The 18,632-nt window shown below is 48.4% G+C and overlaps 1 protein-coding gene across 1 annotated transcript in view; it reads left to right on the forward strand.

Annotated features, from left to right (window-relative positions):
• LOC138258092 (nicotinamide N-methyltransferase-like) overlaps positions 1-17,198 on the forward strand; it is a 40,713-nt gene extending 23,515 nt beyond the window's left edge. Inside the window, exon 3 of the mRNA XM_069205917.1 lies at positions 15,945-17,198. Coding sequence (XP_069062018.1) covers positions 15,945-16,395 — 451 coding nt within the window. The 3' untranslated portion in view covers positions 16,396-17,198. The remainder of the gene's footprint in view (positions 1-15,944) is intronic.
• The last annotated feature ends 1,434 nt before the right edge of the window (positions 17,199-18,632 follow it).

Raw genomic sequence — 18,632 nt, forward strand, 5'->3', positions numbered from 1 at the left:
AGGGATGGTTCTTGCAAAAAAGGCTAATTTTGCAAGTTTTCTGGCAGGCCCTCTGCATGTTTTTGTGAAATATGTTCCTCCAGAAGAGTCATTTGACTCTTCTGGTGATGAGGTTCATCCAAAGCGTTACTCATTTTAACATGGGTGGTTGTCCTCCAGTGTGGCACCGCTAACGTAAAGTGACAACTGGAAGTTCATATATCATGGGGTACCGTCCTAGTTCTCTCACCCACCCCAAAGTTGGAAGAGGATGCTAACTGGCCAGGCTGTGGGTCTCTGTAGTACATTTAGGCCCTCATTACAACAGTGGCAGTCCGTGTTAAAGCGGCAGTAATACCGCCAACAGGCCGGCGGTAAAAAAAATGGGATCACAACCACGGCGGAAACCTCCAACACAGACAGCCACTTTAACAACCCGACCGCCACTGCGGTAGCAACAAACACCGCGGCGGTCACTACCAACAGACAGGTGGAAGACAATGTACCACCCACCCCATCACAACCCGCCAATCTGCCAGCTTTTCCAGGGCGGTACCAACGCCATCAAAAGCACAGCAGGAACAGTGTTTGGAAGGGAAACCACTCACCTCTCGACTCTCAACGAAGAACCAGGACTCCGTTGAGCCCGAGTTACAGGTCCTGCCCATGCTGGACTACCTCCTCATCTACCAGGAACACCAAAGACGAGGGCGACGACCACGGTGTCAACACCAGAACAGTGCGCTCTACGGGCAACATAATTCAAAATGACAAACCTTATGCAATGTAATAATTCATGCATTGTTTGTTGATATTGCATAATACATTTTTGCATTGCAGGTATTTATCTTGAAATGTCATTAATGCTGTTTGTAATGTATTGTTCATTTTCACGCCTTTCCTGCAGCCTGGCTCGTGTGGCATGTGGGCGGGGCTTGGGTCTATTTAAGGAACCCAGCCCAGCTCCATCTGCTCACTATTCAGAGGTCCCAGTGCAGAACAGCAGCATTTCCCTGGGCTCCTGTTCCTGAAGCCTACTTAGACATTTCGTGGCCCTGTCCTCATTATCTTGCTGATCTTCGAGCAGGGCAGTAAGACAGAGGTCGGGGTAGGACCCCGACTCCGTTTCTAGAAACATTTGAGTATTTGGCTTTGTGATTTACAGTGTGCGTGATTTATTCTTGGCACTTAACCCTTGCAGTTTAGATCGGCAGAGTGCTTGATCATTTCGAGGCATTCGAATCTTGATGGTTGAATCGGCAACAGTGTGCGCGATACATTCTTGGCAATTAACCCTTGAAATTCGGATCGGCAGAGTGCGCGTTCATTTCGAGGTATTTGAATCTTGATGGTTAAATCGGCAACAGTGTGCGCAATTCATTCTTGGCAACTAACCCTTGCAGTTCGGATCGGCAGAGTGCGAGATCCTTTCGAGGCATTTGAATCTTGATGGTTGAATCGGCAACAGTGTGAGCGATTCATTCTTGGCAATTAACCCTTGCAGTTCGGATCAGCAGAGTGCGCGATCATTTCGAGGCATTTGAATCTTGACGGTTGAATCGGCAACAGTGAGCACGATTCATTCTTGGCAATTAACCGTTGAAACTTGGATCGGCAGAGTGCGCGATCATTTCGAGGCATTTGAATCTTGATGGTTGAATCAGCAACAGTGTGCGCAATTCGTTCTTGGCAATTAACCCTTGCAGTTCAGATTGGCAGAGTGCGCGATCATTTCGAGGCATTTGAATCTTGATGGTTGAATCGGCAACAGTGAGCACGATTCATTCTTGGCAATTAACCCTTGAAATTCAGATCGGCAGAGTGCGCAATCATTTCGAGGCATTTGAATCTTGATGGTTGAACCAGCAACAGTGTGCAGAATTCATTCTTGGCAATTAACCCTTGCAGTTCAGATCGGCAGAGCGCGTGATCATTCCAGGTACTTGAGTCTTGATGCGCAGTCTGGCAATAAGGTGCGCAATAATTTCTGGGCAATTGAATCTTGAAACTTAGATCAAACAGAGTGTGATCTTTCTAGACAGAACAAGTTTAGTCAGTTTGCCTATTCTACAGTATCATTCACGAATCCTATAGCAGTTAATTTTTTAGGAACGAATGTACTCATTGACTCTTGTTGTGATGTAATTGTTATTCTAAGGATTAACTTGAGAGAGTTCAATGTTCAGAGCATATGAGTATAAAAAGGTCACTTTATTGAAAAGTTCTTGATCTCTCATGTTATTAGAGCATAAAGAATGAAAAAAAAGTTCATGAAGATAAATGTGAATGACCTTGCTATTCTGTTTTCAACTCTTGCTTCCACAGGTCTCCTTCTTCGCTGTTCCCAACCTAAACCCCATCCCCCTCTTGGCCATTCTTTAACTCTGTGCTATGATAGCTAGTAGAGTTTGGAGCTGCCAAGAGGTGGACATATTGGGAAAAGGCCCAAACCTCGAGGATCCAGTCTCGCTGACACATTGTGAGTACTGCACCTAGTACACAGGGGTGGGGGGAGGAAAAAGAGAGTGACACACACACGTAACACGCAACACCCCCACCCTCACCCACAACACCATACACACAAACACATGCAACAACATTACATTTACACCCCGTAACCCCCTGGAAGAACGCAAGGACAAAAGGGATAGAGTCAAAACAGTGATATTTCAGAAATAGGCAGATATACATTCGAATTTTAAAAACAGTATTTACAAAAATATATAATATGTACAGAAGGTCGTACATTGTCCTTTCCAAATGTTCATGGCCCACTGGGTCACAAATCATGGGCCAATCCCATACTTGACTCCTGCCTCAATACGGAGAGTACACTGCAGGGGCATCAGGTCGAAAACACACAGGCACCTCAGGGGGATGGAGAATGGGGGGAGCACCTCAGTTGGAAGATGGTACTACGCCACTGCTCCTCGTGGGGGCTCCATGCCCACAGCGATGTCCTGGGGAGTGCAAGGCCACAGTCTCTCAAGTGGGTGGTTTGCCCACTGCTTGGTCCTGGGAAGTGCAAAGCCACAGTCTCTCAAGTCTCTCAAGTGGGTGGTTTGCCCACTGCTTGGTCCTGTGGAGTGCAAAGCCACAGTCTCTTAAGTCTCTCAAGTGGGTGGTTTGCCCACTGCTTGGTCCGGGGGAGACCAAAGCCACAGTCTCCCTAGTTGATGCCTTTCTCCACTGGTTCTGGAGGTGGCTTTGTGCCCAGTCTGCTTCATCCTGCCAAGGATAGGGTGAGTGGATGCCTTTCTCCACTGGTTCTGGAGGGGGATTTGTGCCCAGTCTGCTTCATCCTGCCAAGGAAAGGGTGAGTGGATGCATATCTCCACTAGTTCTGGAGGGGGCTTTGTGCCCAGTCTGCTTCATCCTGCCAAGGATAGGGTGAGTGGATACATATCTCCACAGGATCTGGAGGGGGCTTTGTGCCCAGTCTGCTTCATCCTGCCGAGGATAGGGTGAGTGGATGCCTTTCTCCACTGGCTCTGAAGGGGGCTTTGTGCCCAGTCTGCCTCATCCTGCCAAAGACAGGATGAATGGATGCATATCTCCACAGGTTCTGGAGGGGGCTTTGTTCCCAGTGATGCAGCACTTGGGTTGTGCCATTTTACATTCCCTCACCTGGGTGTCTGAGGCATGAGATTTGCAGTGAACAGGTAGCATGGTAGTTCATGGAGGCAGGGCTAGACTCCATCCTGTGGCGCCTGAGCCTGCTAACTGGTGGTAGTGCCGGTGCTGGTAGGGGTGTTGCCAGTGGTGGTGGTAGGCTCCAGCCCATCTCCTGCAGCCTCGGACGGCCGCCCACTGGGGCTGCTGGTGCTGGTAGTGGTCCTGCTGTCAGCGGTGCAGGTGGCGGTGCTTGCGGCGGTGCTTACAGCGTGGCTACTGGCGGTGCAGGCTGTGGTGCTGCCAGTGGTGGAGGGAGGCTCCAGCCCTTCTGCAGCCTCGGAGGGCTGCCCATTGGGGATGCTGCTGCTGACAGTAGTGGTGGCAGCGGCGGTGCAGATGGAGGTGCAGGTGGTGGTGCCTGCGGCGGGGCTGGCGGTTGTGCTGGTGGGCATCAGGGCTTCACCTGCAGTCTCCGTCGGCTGAAGTAACTTGCCTTGGGTCTTCTGCCCCTTCCTCACCTTGGCAGATGCTGGTATTACCTTGGCTCTGGGAGCTGGAGTTTTGGAGGAGGCCTTGCTGGGTTGGTCGTGTTCCTTGCCCTTGCTGCATGCTGGGCCGTTCTTCACCTTGGCAGGTGGCGGGATGGTTTGGTCCTTTGCAGGGGTTGGTGGCACACTGGATGGCCTGATGGGTGCCCCCTTTGCACCTCTGGGAGTTGCAGGTACCACAGCGGATGCAAACTGCTAAGTTTGGTGAAGGTGCATGAGCTGGATTCTGTTGGGAGGTGGATGGCTGTTGGGTGGGTGGGTGCTTACGTTTGTGTACTTTGGGAGGAGGGGTCACAGACACACGGGGAGAGGATACAGGGAACGTGTGCATGGTTGTGGGGGTGGTGACTGCCAGGGAGGGGTGAGTAGTGATGGGCGTGCTGGTGATGGAGGTAGTGGATGAGGATGTAGTGCATGCAGGTGTGAGTGGAGACACTACTTGGAGGGAGGTGGACAATGAGGAGGAGGGGACACAGTGGAGGCAGTGGATGTTGGTGTGTCTGCATGGAGATGGTGCTTGTGTGAGTGCCTGTGAGATGATGTGTGGTGCTTGTGTTTTCCTTAGCCACTTCTGTGTGTTGATTTGGGTGAATGCTGGTCTGAAGGTGTGCTTGGGATTGGCTGGGGTTGAGGGGACTGGGTAGAGGCAGTTGTAGGGGGAGGCTAGACACAGAGACAATGGCTGCCATCTGTGCTGAGGCCAGAGCCTGAAATGCTCTCTGTTGAGCTGCCATGCCAGAGTGAATGCCCTCCAGATATGCATTTGTTTGTTGCAAATGCATCTCGACACCCTGGATGGCATTCAGAATGGTTGAATGCCCAACAGTGAGGGATCTCAGGAGGTCACTAACCTCCTCACTGAGGGCAGGAGGGCTGACTGGGGCAGGGCCTGAGGTGCCTGGGGTGAATGAGATGCCCACCCTCCTGGGTGAGTGGGCACGTGAAGCACGCTGATGGGCTGCTGGGAGGGTGGTGCTGGTAGGGGGTGGCGGCTCTATCTGTTTTTGGGGTGGGTACAGAGGTGTCCACCACCGACAGGGAGCTTTCATTGGAGGAGGAGTCACTGTCTGTGGTCTCCCCTCCTGTCCCCGTTGTGGTGCTCCCCTCGCCCTCCGTCCCACTGGTGCCCTCACCCTCTGTGGATTCGGCCTCCAGGCCCATGTGAGATGCAGCTCCCTCTTTTGCTGGTGCCTGTGCTCCTCCACCAGATGATGCTAATACACACAAGGACAGGGTGACAAAACAAAAAGGGGGGGAGAGACAGAGGATACATTTGGTCAATGCCAGCAACACCACTACCGTTGGCATACACAACACACAGGGAGCAGCCTTATGCACTAGGCCATGACCAACCAGTTACTAAGATAGTCACCAGCCCATGGGGTACAATGCCTAACACCATCAGCTGCACCCCAGAAGCCCACAGGACCCTGCCCAGGAGTAGATCCCCACTAACACTATTGGGGAAGGAGTGCTTCAGAGCCTGCCCAACAAGGGACCTACCCTGCCATCTTCGCCCTGGCTTAGGGGCACCCATAGCCCACACCCCCCACCCAGGTAACTCTTAACTCGTGTAAAGTCAGGAGCTTGTGGCTGCGGTGATGCCTTCAAGCGCCCATCCAACTTTGGATAGGCCACCACCAGGTTGCAGAACATCAGAAGGGTCAGGGTACGATGGGCACCCCTTCCTCGTTGGGAGGCCAGCCCCAGCTGGGCCTCCGCCGTCTTCTTCGCCCTGTAGCGCAGGTCCTCCCACCTCTTGCGGCAGTGGGTGCTCCGCCTGTCAAAGACCCCCAGGGTCCGCACCTCCTTGGCGATGGCACGCCAAATACCCTTTTTCTGGTGGGGGCTGACCTGCAGGGTAAAGACAGCCGAAAAGGGAATTAGTCAACCGTCCTGACCGTCACACTCATGGCCCGCCAGATCCCTCCCATCCCCTGACGCACATATAATGACCACCTTACATGCTGCACTCTGGCCTGGACGCCTCTGCCCCCCCACATGTGGCTTACATACACAGCACTCCATACATTCATGGCCCACGCACCATGCTCACAGTGTACTCACCTGTTTGTCTGGAGGACCGTAGAGTAACGTGTACTGGGGTAGGACCCCATCTGCCAGTTTCTCCAACTTCTCCGCAGTGAAGGCAGGGGCCCTTTCCCCAGACACATGAGCCATTGTCGCTTCCAGACACAGGGCACAGCAGCATTTGCAGTGTAGGTCCTCTCCTGTTGAAGGTCAGGTAGCAAGTGAGTGGATAGATGGAAAATGGTGGTTATGTCCACGGAGGTGCGTACCATGACCACCGGCGTATATCGCCATTGGCTCCTGGAACTCATAGGGCCCAATGATAACCAATGTGAAGTTGCGTGGCGGTCATCGACTGCCTACCGTGACGGCGCACAATGCCAGCACAATTACCTCATTTCCACTTGTCCGTCCTCACAGGTCAGGCATCAGCCATTTCAGGGGGTCACAGGGCATGGCACCTAACTGAGTCACAGCAGACATTGGGACAGCAACTGATTTTCAGATTCACATTTTGTTTCTGTAAAGTAAAGAAATCAAAATGAGTGCAATAGATGTGGGAATATCACCCGCTGCTCACCATTCTCTTCCATAGGCTTCAACCGCTGAGGATGAATATGGGATGGCGGCGTCCTCCGGTGTACAGACCCCTGGTGGACCTTGCGACAATAGAGGACAGACACATTATCATTACCTACCGACTTGATCGTGCCAAAATCCAGGAACTGTGTGCCCAATTGGAGCTAGACTTGATGTCAGCTATCCGCCAGCCCACAGGTATCCCCCCCTCTAGTGCAGGTCCTGTCTGTGCTCCATTTCCTGGCAAGTGGTTCCTTCCAAACAACAGTGGCCATGGCATTAGGGATGTCTCAGCCAATGTTCTCTAACGTGTTGACCAGAGTGTTGTCAGCCCTGCTGAAACACATGCGCACCTACATCGTATTCCCCCAGGTGGAGGATTTGGCCACAGTGAAAGCTGACTTTTATACCCTGGGACATATTCCCAACATCATTGGTGCCATTGATGGTACACATGTGGCATTTGTGTCCTTCCCGCCCCCCGGAGAAATGAGCAAGTTTTCAGGAATAGAAACAGCTATCACTCTATGAGTGTGCAGATGGTGTGTTGGTGGACCAGTACATCTCCCATGTGAATGTCAAATATCCTGGCTCTGTGCATGACACCTTTATCTTAAGGAATAGCAGTATCCCATATGTAATGGGCAAACTCCAGAGGCACCGGGTGTGGCTAATAGGTGAGCCCAAGATCCTCCCACACTATGAGTAGGTGTCTGGGTATGGGGTTGTCCCTAAGGGCTAGTGTGTGTCTAACTGTTGCCCCTTTATATTTGCAGGTGACTCTGGTTACACCAACCTCTCATGGCTACTGACCCTAGGGAGGAATGCCAGGACAAGGGCAGAGGAACATGATAATGAGGCACATGGGCGTACAAGGAGGATTATAGAAAGGACCTTCGGCCTCCTGAAGGCGTGGCAGATCCTCGCTGCATGTTGCATGTTGCACAACCTGGCCTTGAGACTCCAGGTGTCTTTTCTGCAGGAAGATGTGCCTTGAGATGGTCTAGTGGCAGCGGTGGAGCCTGTGAACAGTGAGGAAGAGGAGGCAGAGGAAGAAGATGTTGACAACAGAAGCAGCATAATTCAGCAGTACTTCCAGTGACACACAGGTAAGACATTGTACGTTCACTTTACATTTCAGTTATCTGTTGGACATTTTACAAGGCAGCCTCATACCCTTTGTCTATGGCCACTGACTGTACCCTTTGGCATCTCTATTTTCAGATCTCTGTGCCCCACTCTGGCTCCTGCTATGTGTACTGCTGCCCATCCAAAGGTCATTCCAAAGTATATTTCACTGTACATTTGAGTTGCAATGCTTTGATAAAGTTGTACTAATACATTTGTGAATCATTTGACAGACTCCAGATTAGTGTTTGTTCCAAGGGTGTTTATTTAGGTGCTCATAAGAATAGGAGGATGTGCAATGGGCTGGGGTGATGGTGGAGGAAAGTTCAGGCTAGAGTCCAGTCTCTTGATATCACAGGTGCATTGTCCAATGGGGCATAGGAAGGGGAGCAATGGCAGTTCAAGGTGGACAGGGTGACAGAGTGGGACAGAAGGGTGAAAATCAGCAGAGTCCTATTTTCTGGCGGGGTCTTGGCAATGTTCTCTGGCTTCTGCCTGGATCGCAGGGACTGTTTGCGGGGTGGTTCTCCTGCAAGGGGCGGGGTGCTGGTGGCCTGTTGTTCTTGTGGCAGGGCCTCCTGTCTACTAGCGCCGGCGGAGGTAGAAGGCTGTTCATCGATTTGGCTAGTGTCAGGGGCCCGATGTTGTGCCACTGCTCCTTCATGGTCTTGGCCATGTCAGCCAGCACACCTGCAATGGTGATCAGGATGGTGTAGATGTTTGTTAGGTCATCCCTGATCCCCAGGTACTGCCCCTCCTGCAGCCGCTGGGTCTCCTGCAGCTTGGCCAGTATCTGGCCCATTGTCTCCTGGGAATGGTGGTATGCTCCCAGGATATTGGAGAGTGCCTCGTGGAGAGTGGGTCCCTGGGCCTATCCTCCCCCTGTCGAACAGCAGTCTTCCCAGTTTCCCTGTTGTCCTGTGCCTCTGTCCCTTGAACCGTGTGCCCACTGACACTGACCCCAGATCCCTGATCATCTTGGGTTTGTGGGATTGCCTGGGGTCCCTGTAGTGGTGGACACACTGCTGACTGACGTGTCCTGGGGACAGAGGGATGGGCCCGCTGGGTGGGTACTGTGCTGGTGTTTCCTGAGGGAGAGGCTCTGTGGAGGGTTTTGACTGTGGCAAGGTAACTGACTGTCCAGAGGTCCCTGATGGGCCAGGTTGGTCATCCTGATTCAGGTGTGCAGAGCTGCTGTCATCACTGTGGGCCTCTTCAGTGGGGGGACTGGATGTAGTTGGCACCTGCTCTCCAGTGACGTTGAGTAGGGATCCTGTGGGGATGCAAATGCAGCGTTATTGTATCTGCATGTCCTGAGAAAGGAGATTAGTAGGTTGGAGGCACACGTTTAAAAACAGTCACAGCAATGAAAGGAAAATATATCAAAGTGAATCTCAACTGCAATGTACACAGTAAATATATTATAGCATAATTGCAAAGCAAAGAATAAAGTCAAAATTCATCACCGTAGGGCCTGCCACTGCACTTCATCTTTCTCATGCCAGCAAGTTGATGACCCCTGTTCAACGGCGAGAACGAGTTTTCTACCCTCACGGGATGTCAGGCATTTGACGTCCAATCCTGACTGAAGTCTCGGAAAATTCCCCTCGCTGCTGCCCAGGGACACCTTTTATATATTAAATAATCATGGGAAAAAGCTGTCTGAAAGGCCCTTCCCTCTCAGATGTGAATTATTCAAAAGTGCTTGCTTGTTTAAGTAAACCTTGACAGGAATGTGTCACAAGCTGGCCATCGTTCCGAGACACGCCCCTCAAGGTCAATCTGTTTTCTGCACTAAAGAAAAACACAAAATATGTGCTTCCTTATCATACGAAAAACACAAGCTTAGTTTACCATGTGGAAAAACACAGCTCATCTGCAATGTCTCAACTGCAATGTCTAACGCCATGATAAAGCCAATAGGCAGCTAAACTGAATACAAAATGTAATGTCTAATGCCACAATAAAGCTAATAGGCAGCTAAACTGAATACAAAATGTAATCTGCAAATGGTGAACATTGAACAACTAATGTGCCCAGTGGTGAAACACAAAGTCATTGGTCAAACATACTTATTTTCACTACAGATGGGTGTCTATGCAGGTCTGTGTTGGGGGTCAATGCTTTGGTGTTGCATGCAGGGCTTGGTATTGGGATGGGTGGGTTGTGATGGTGGGGTATATCTGAGGTGTTGGAGTGATGGGTATGAGAGGCAGGAGTTTGTGATGGCATTCAGGAAGAAAGTTGTTTTTTTATGGAATGAGGAGAGCAAGAAGGAATTTGAGGAAGTAAAGAACAACTTGAAATATGGACCGTGTTTGAAGGTGTTTGTTCCAGGGGATGAAACAATGATATTAACAGATGCAAGTCAGAAAGGATTAGGGGCTGTTTTGTTACAGAAAAGGAAAGGTATGGGGGAATTAATTGTTTGTGTATCAAAAGGTTTGAAGGAGGCCAAAAGGAATTATTTGGTTGTCGAACATGAGACTCTGGGTACTTACTGGGCTTCGAACAAATTTAAGATTTGCGTGAGGATAATTACTTCAAGGTTAGATCTGATCACAAACTTTTAAAGAAGGTTTTCATGAGAAAAGGTTTGGATGCAATATCTGCAAGTATAAGAGGTGGATTATATCCCTGCAAGACTTCAGTTTTGCAGTAGAGCATATACCAGGTGCAAACAAATATTCATCACATCTGGTCAAAACTGATGGTGTAGTTACTGATGAAGAGGGAGCTGATTTGGTTGGGGAGGATATCAGTGTCTGAAGTCACCGCAGGTGCCACTTCTGAAGATGAATGGGTAACTGAGTTAGAAAGAGATGGTGGATTTGTGGATTTTTCTAACCATAGGTACTTAGTAAGCTGTTGAAGAAAGAGCTGTCAGTGGACAGAGGTATTCTTTTGAGAGGTACAAGACTAGTCCCACCTGTGGGGTTAACGTACAGACTCATATCTCTAACACATGAAGGACATGTGGGGATTGTTAAAATCAAGGTTACATTCCAATTTTTGGTGGCCTAGTTTAGATGCAGCGGTGGAAAGAAGTGTGAGAGATTGTGTTGAACGCTGTGCTAGTGATAAAGGGCCTTGTATAAAACAGATTCCAATGGTTTGTAGAAGATAACCAGAACAATCTTCAGAGGAGGTTGCCATGGACATAGTTTGTCCATTTTGGGGGGGGGACATCAGTTTTCTTATCTAATTGTACTTATGCATCTCTACTACAGGATGTTTCCTTACTAGTGTGATAACATTTTTGAGTAAAATATTTAAAAGATAGAGTTTCCCTAAATCAACCTATATTGGCAGACAATGGTCCTCAGTTCTGTTCAAATGAGTTTGAGGCATAAATGGGTAAGTGTGGTGTAGAACACAAAAAGAGCTCCATACACCATCCCAAAACAATAGACATTGTGGAAAGGCTTAATAATACTTTGAAAGAGAGCTTTCAGTTAGCAAAAGTGAATAATGGGCATTGGAAGAAAGTTTTAGAGGATTGCATTACTGTGTTTTGTAAGACTCTACACTCCTCCGCAGGTAAATCACCTTTTGAATTGATTAAGGCTCAGTCTCCAACCACTAAACTTTGTCCTAGTTGGATAGTGTGGGGCAAATAATTGAAAATTAATAGACCAAGTGAGTGGCATGTGAAGGAACCCATAAAACAATTAAAAAGAAAGGAGTATTTTGATGAGAATAAAAAGGTAAGACATAATTTAATTGAAGTTGGAAATGTGATAATAAGAACACCAGCAAGATGTACACAATGGTCTAAATTTAAGTAATAAAAAAGTGATAAAGGTTTTCAAGAATGCAACCAAGCAAGTGATGATAAGATGTGGGAACCTGAATAGGGCTGTGAAAGTTACAAAAAAAAGACGATATTAGACCAGAGCAGGAGCATGTTCCAGAGTGTGAGCTGATTCTCAATCCTAATCTAAGACTCATGATTTGGTCAATAGAAGATTGATTCTCAGAGACCATAAGTCTCCATTTTATCTTGAGGATTATGTCATCTGCAAGTAATGTCACTTAAAGTGTTGAGTCTAAGTATGCATTTATTCTGTATAATACTTGGTTCAAGAGCATACATCTAGTATCTCTTTCATCTTTGTAATATGTAATTTGTAAAGCATATTGTAATTTGACACTGAATCATTCTACGGGAAAGGAGAAGTATGGTGCCCACTTGAAAGGCATGCACCTGCTGGACATGGCACACGCTTCTACTCTAAATGAAACGGCATTCTTGAATGCTGGGGGGAGTGTCAGGGATGGAGAGACTGGCAGAATGGCTGGTGTGTTAGGAAATAAAGTAAGATTTTAAGACCAACCTCGTTACTTGTATGTTTGTCAACTTCACAAGAAGCATGTGAGAGAAAAAGTACAGCAGATGCCTCTGGGGCCTGTAGGAGGCTGGCCTGGCTTATAGTGGGTACCTTGTGGTACTTACACCTTGTACCAGGTCCAGTTATCCCATATTAGTAGAATAGAGGTGTTTCTAGCAGCTTAGGCTGATAGAGGTAGCTATAGCAGAGCAGCTTAGGCTGAACTAGGAGACATGCAAAGCTCCTACTATACCACTTATATCATATAGCACAATATCATAAGAAAACACAATACTCAGAGTTACCAAAAATAAAGGTACTTTATTTTAGTGACAATATGCCAAAAGTATCTCAGAGGATACCCTCACTTAGGAGGTAAGTAATATACACAAATTATATGTACACAAACCCAAAACAGGTAAGTAACAGTAAGAAAAGTAGTGCAAACAATGTAGAATCACAATAGGATGCAATAGATAGACAAAGGTCTAGGGGCAACACAAACCATATACTCCAAAAGTGGAATGCGAATCACAAATGGACCCCAGGCCTATGGGAAGTTGTAGAGGGTCGCTGGGACTGTAAGAAAACAGTAAGGGTGTCCAAAATACCCCAACCCAAGACCCTGAAAAATAGGAGTAAAGTTACCCTGCTACCCCAGAAAGACAGAATAGTCATGATAGGGGATTCTGCAAGAACCACAAGCACCAGCAAAACACTGAAGACGTATTCCTGGACCTGAGGTCCTGTAAAGGAAGGGGACCAAGTCCAAGAGTCACGAAAGTGTCCAGGGGGGGCAGGAGCCCACTAAACACCGGATGAAGGTGCAAAAGGGCTGCCTTTGGGTGGAAGAAGCCAAAGATTCTGCAACAACAAAAGGAGCTAGGAACTTCTCCTTTGGATGGAAGATGTCCCACGGTGTGCTAGAGGTTGCAGAAGTGTTTCCAGGCAGAAATACCGCAAACAAGCCTTGCTACCTGCAAGAGTTGCAGTTGAGGTTTTTTGGGGGCTGCTGGGGACCAGGAAGGATCAGGATGCGGCCCCTTGGAGGAGGAGACAGAGGGGGCACTCAGCAACTCAGAGAGCCCCTGCAGAAGCAGGCAGCACCCGCAGAAGTACCTGAGGACAGCGTCAACTTAGATTCACAAAGGAGGGTCCCACGATGTTGGAGTCCAACTCAGCGAGTTGGGCAATGCAAGACGGAGTGCTGGGGACCCAGGCTAGGCTGTGCAGAAAGGAATCCTTGGAAAAGTACACAGAAGGCGGAGCAGCTGCATATCACGCAGTACACAAGTTTGCTGTCTGGTGTGGGGAGGCAAGGACTTACCTCCACCAACTTTGGACAGATGGGCCACTGGACTGTGGGCGACACTTGGACCCAGCTCCTGTGTTCCAGGGACCACGCTTGTCAGGATGAGAGGGGACCCAGAGGACTGGTGATGCAGAAGTTTGGTGCCTGTGTTAGCAGGGGGAAGATTCCGTAGACCCACAGGAGATTTCTTCTTGGCTTCCAGTGCAGGGTGAAGGTAGACAGCCCTCAGAGCATGCACCACCAGGAAACAGTTGAGAAAGCCAGCAGGATGAGGCACTACAATGTTGCTGGTAGTCGTCTTGCTACTTTGTTGCGCTTTTGCAGGCGTCCTGGAGCAGTCAGCGGTCGATCCTTGGCAGAAGTCAAAGAGGAAAGTGCAGAGGAACTCTGGTGAGCTCTTCCATTCGTTATCTGAGGAAAAGCCCACAGGACAGACCCTAAATAGCCAGAAAAGGAGGTTTGGCTTCTAAGAAAAGAGGCTTGGCTACTGAAAGAGATAAGCACCTATCAGGAGGGGTCTCTGACGTCACATGCTGGCACTGGCAACTCAGAGCAGTCCATTGTGCCCCCAACACCTCTGAATCCAAGATGGCAGAGGTCTGGGACACACTGGAGGAGCTCTGCGCACCTCCCCTGGGAGGTGCAGGTCAGGGGAGTGGTTACTCCCCTTTCCTTTGTCCAGTTTCGCGCCAGAGCAGGGCTGGGGGATCCCTGAACCAGTGTAGACTGGTTTAGGCAGAGATGGGCACCATCTGTGCCCATTAAAGCATTTCCAGGGGCTGGGGGAGGCTACTCCTCCCCAGCCCTTCACACCTATTTCCAAAGGGAGAGGGTGTAACACCCTATCTCAGAGGAAATCCTTTGTTCTGCCTTCCTGGGACTGGGCTGCCCAGACCCCAGGGGGGCAGAAACCTGTCTGACGGGTTGGCAGCAGCAGCTGCAGTGGAAACCCCAGAAATGCAGTTTGGCAGTACCCGGGTTCTGTGCTAGAGACCCAGGGATGCATGGAATTGTCCGCCCAATACCAGAATGCTATTGGGGTGACAATTCCATGATCCTAGACATGTTACATGGCCATGTTCGGAGTTACCATTGTGACGCTACACATAGGTAGTGACCTATGTGTAGTGCACGCATGTAATGGTGACCCGCACTCACAAAGTTCGGGGAATTTGCCCTGAACAATGAGGGGGCACCTTGGCTAGTGCCAGGGTGCCCCTACACTAAGGCCCTCAGTTGCCGCCCACCAAGGTTGAACTGCCGGGCAGCTGCCAATGCAGCCACACTCCAGCGGGGTCTAATATGAGATCCCTGCTGGGCCAGCAGGCAGAAACCTGGTTTCCGCCCACCGGCCCAACGGGGATGTCGGCCGCAACACGGGAGCCGGCCGCAACACGGGAGCCGGCTCCAAATGGAGCCGGCGGTGTTGAGGCTGTGCGACGGGTGCAGTTGCACCTGTCGTGCTTTTCTCTGTCTGCATAGCAGACAGTGAAAAGCTCCATGGGGCCATGGCAGGGGCCCCCATGGGCCCCACAACTCCCCTTTCCGCCAGCCTTTTCATGGCGATTCTTACCGCCATGAAAAGGCTGGCGGGAGGGGGACTCGTAATCTCCTGGGCAGCGCTGCAAGCAGGGCTGCCCTGGGGGATTTAAACCGCCGGGACCAATGTGGTCGGAGACCGCCGGTCCCGGCGGTGCGACCGCGGCACTTCCACTGCGGTCGTAATTCCCAGGGAAGCACCACCAGCCTGTTGGCGGTGCTTCCTCCAAAACAGCCCTGGCGGTCAAAGACCGCCAGGGTTGTAATGACCCCCTAAGTAACTTGGCACCTAACCTTCACCAAGTGAGGGTTAGACATATAGGTGACTTATAAGTTACTTATGTGCAGTGGAAAATGGCTGTGAAATAACGTGGACGTTATTTCACTCAGGCTGCAGTGGCAGTCCTGTATAAGAATTGTCTGAGCTCCCTATGGGTGGCAAAAGAAATGCTGCAGCTGGTAGGGATCTCCTTGAACCCCAATACCCTGGGTACCTAGGTACCATATACAAGGGAATTATAATGGTGTTCCAGTGTGCCAATGAGAATTAGTGAACATGGTCACTAGCCTGCAGTGACAATTGTGAAAAGCAGAACCTCAGTGATACAGTTAGGCACCACACAGGGAACACATACAGGCCACAAACTTATGAGCACTGGGGTCCTGGCTAGCAGGATCCCAGTGACACATGGGCAAAAACAAACATACATGCAGTGAAAATGGGGGTAACATGCTAGACAAGATGGTACTTTCCTACAGGGCCGCCATCTTGAAATGTTCTATAACTCTTTGCGTGCAGTGAATAACAACCATGATGGTTAGTTTCATGTTTCCAAACAGTGATGAAATCCTTGTTGATCATGTAAAATTATTTCTTTTTAGTGAAACATGGATTGAGAAGCAAAACATGATACAGCAAAAAGTCAAACATGTTTTTGAATGTGATATTGATAGAAGTGACCCATTGTCTCCAAATGTCCTGCCCAAGGCTGACTGTCTGCTGCTCGTGCACTCTCTGGAGTTCCTTTGCGAAGACAAGAAGACCTTCTGCGATGCTCTGAAAAATCTCTCATCGCTATTGAAATCGGGAGGACACGTAATAATGGCTACAGTCCTCGAAGCAACGTTTTACATGGTTGGCGATGTGAAGTTTCCTTATCTTTGCTTCAATGAGGGGTTTCTGGGGGATGCTTTCACCAATGCTGGTTTTGTCATTGAGGAGCATCACATTTATAATCGGAAGATTAACTCTTTGTACGATATAACAGATTACAGGGGGGTTATGATTTTAAAAGCATGCAAAGAAAGTTACATTAAGTGTTCAGGTACTTAAAGTGGGCACCAGAGGGAACTGTAACAAAGAGGCCAAATCTCACTTGCATCACATTTTTCATATTTATTTTTTTCACTTCTTTTAAAGCAATACCAGAATGCTAACATGGAGTTAATAAAATCTAGCAATCTGGACACACAATGTTGAGTAAAAATAAATCATATAAACATCACAGGGGGTCGGAACAGAAACCCACTCAATAATCCATGATGTCCCTCTACCTCATCCTGCTCCAATTTCTGTCCTAAGACTCTCTTGGCAAGTTGTGTGATTGTATATATAAGCATGAATGACAAGGTCCACATTCTCATCTGACCAACAGAGTCACACTGTACTGAGCTCAGATTACCCACCTCAGGAGCCACACACATCGATTTCACCTATGGATTGTGTTCACGCAGTCTATACACGGAGTGATACATCCCTTCTTACTAGAGCTGATTGAATGACTGTTACTGCACAAGTAATAGATCCACAGATGTCCTACCTGGGATCCAAGCACCCCATTGCAGCACTAGACTCTCACAGGGTAGGGGAGCAGAGTAGTCCAAGGCCTATCACTGGCACTCAACAGTAACACTCAATAAATGATTGTCCAGTCAGTAAGTCAGAACAGAAGAAGTACATTTATTGCACACACACTACTAAATACTACACAATAAATACAAATATATACAATGAATGATGAAACATACCATGGGTGACATTTGTGTGCCCACTAGTGACCCCCTAGTGGAGTCACCCAAACATATCAAGTGAGTTTAATCATTTTGTTTTGGAATAAAACACATTTATATACCTTTCGCAGAAGTCATTGTCATTATTACAATAATCAATAATGCAATTTAAATCATTGTAGTGAAGCAATAAAATATTTGTCAAGAGTAAATCCTGTGTTTGTGTACTTTTCATGCATTTGATACCAAATTGCACTTATGAAAACAGCCCCTAGAGTGCATCACATGAATATAACTTTGCAGTGCAACCATATCGGAGGCCATTAGAAGGTGTAATAAGTCCAGCATTACATAAAACACTTTTAGGCCTAGTAGAACCTCATGAATGTCACCATACACCTGGCCCCTAGAGAGTGTAAAACTCCCAGCTGCAGAGCAAAAGCTCCAGCCATGGGCGTGCTTGAAAACATGAAGGAAATCCAAGGGAAGTGTTCATTTAGGAGTACCCTCCAACTTCGGGTGAGGACCCTAGAGATCCATGCAGGGGGAAGACTGACTTTGTTAGTGGTGGTCCTGAACCAAAGGGAAGCCCATCTACGCCCATCTGGGTGCCCTCACCATGCACACTTTTCTCATCAATAATTTTATTATAAATGTTGCAGTGAAAATATAAATGATGCCATAGAAGATGTCATCAATGATGTAATATGTATGGCAGTGTTCCCCAACCTTTTGACCTCTGTGGACCCCCACTATATCATTACAGGATCCTGGGGACCCCCACTGAATCATTATTGTAATCTAGGGACCCCCTACTGAGTCATTACTGGAAGTCGGGGACCCCAGGGTAAACATTGTCAATGATTTGAAATGCAAAACAATACACAAAAAATACATAAACAAGTGTTCAGCAAATGCATCACAAATGATAACACATTTTATTTTATTTGCAAGCAAATATAAATAAAAAAATAAAGGTTTGAATTTAATAGGAAGGTTGGAGCATTTCTAAATCCAATTGAAGGCATACATCGTCCATACTAAATTCTGTTTCATGCACCTGCACTGCTCCCACAAATCAATCTGAGGATGCTAATTTACTTTCTAGCCCCCAATTTCAAAATCCTTGACATTCACAGTATGTTTTAAAATGTTCAGTTGCACATTTAGCCACTTCATTTATAAGCACTTTATTAATCTATTAATAATATTTAATTTTCTAAGTAGTTGAGAAACCCCTGTGGAGGCTTTGCGGACCCCCAGGCTTCCCCCGGCCTTAGGTTGGGAACCACTGATGTAGGGTAATTGTGAGAAAGTAGCCTCTTTCTAGCCTTGTTACCCCCACTTTTGGCCTGTTTGTGAGTGTATGTCAGGGTGGTTTCACTGTCTCACTGGGATCCTGCTAGCCAGGGCCCAGTGCTCATAGTGAAAATACTATGTTTTCAGTATGTTTGTTATGTGTCACTGGGCCCCTGCTAGTCAGGACCCCAGTGCTCATAAGTTTGTGGCCTATATGTATGTGTTCCCTGTGTGGTGCCTAACTGTCTCACTGAGGCTCTG

The sequence above is a fragment of the Pleurodeles waltl genome, chromosome 2_1 (genome assembly GCF_031143425.1).
Source record: "Pleurodeles waltl isolate 20211129_DDA chromosome 2_1, aPleWal1.hap1.20221129, whole genome shotgun sequence".
In the NCBI taxonomy this organism is placed as follows: Eukaryota; Metazoa; Chordata; class Amphibia; order Caudata; family Salamandridae; genus Pleurodeles; species Pleurodeles waltl.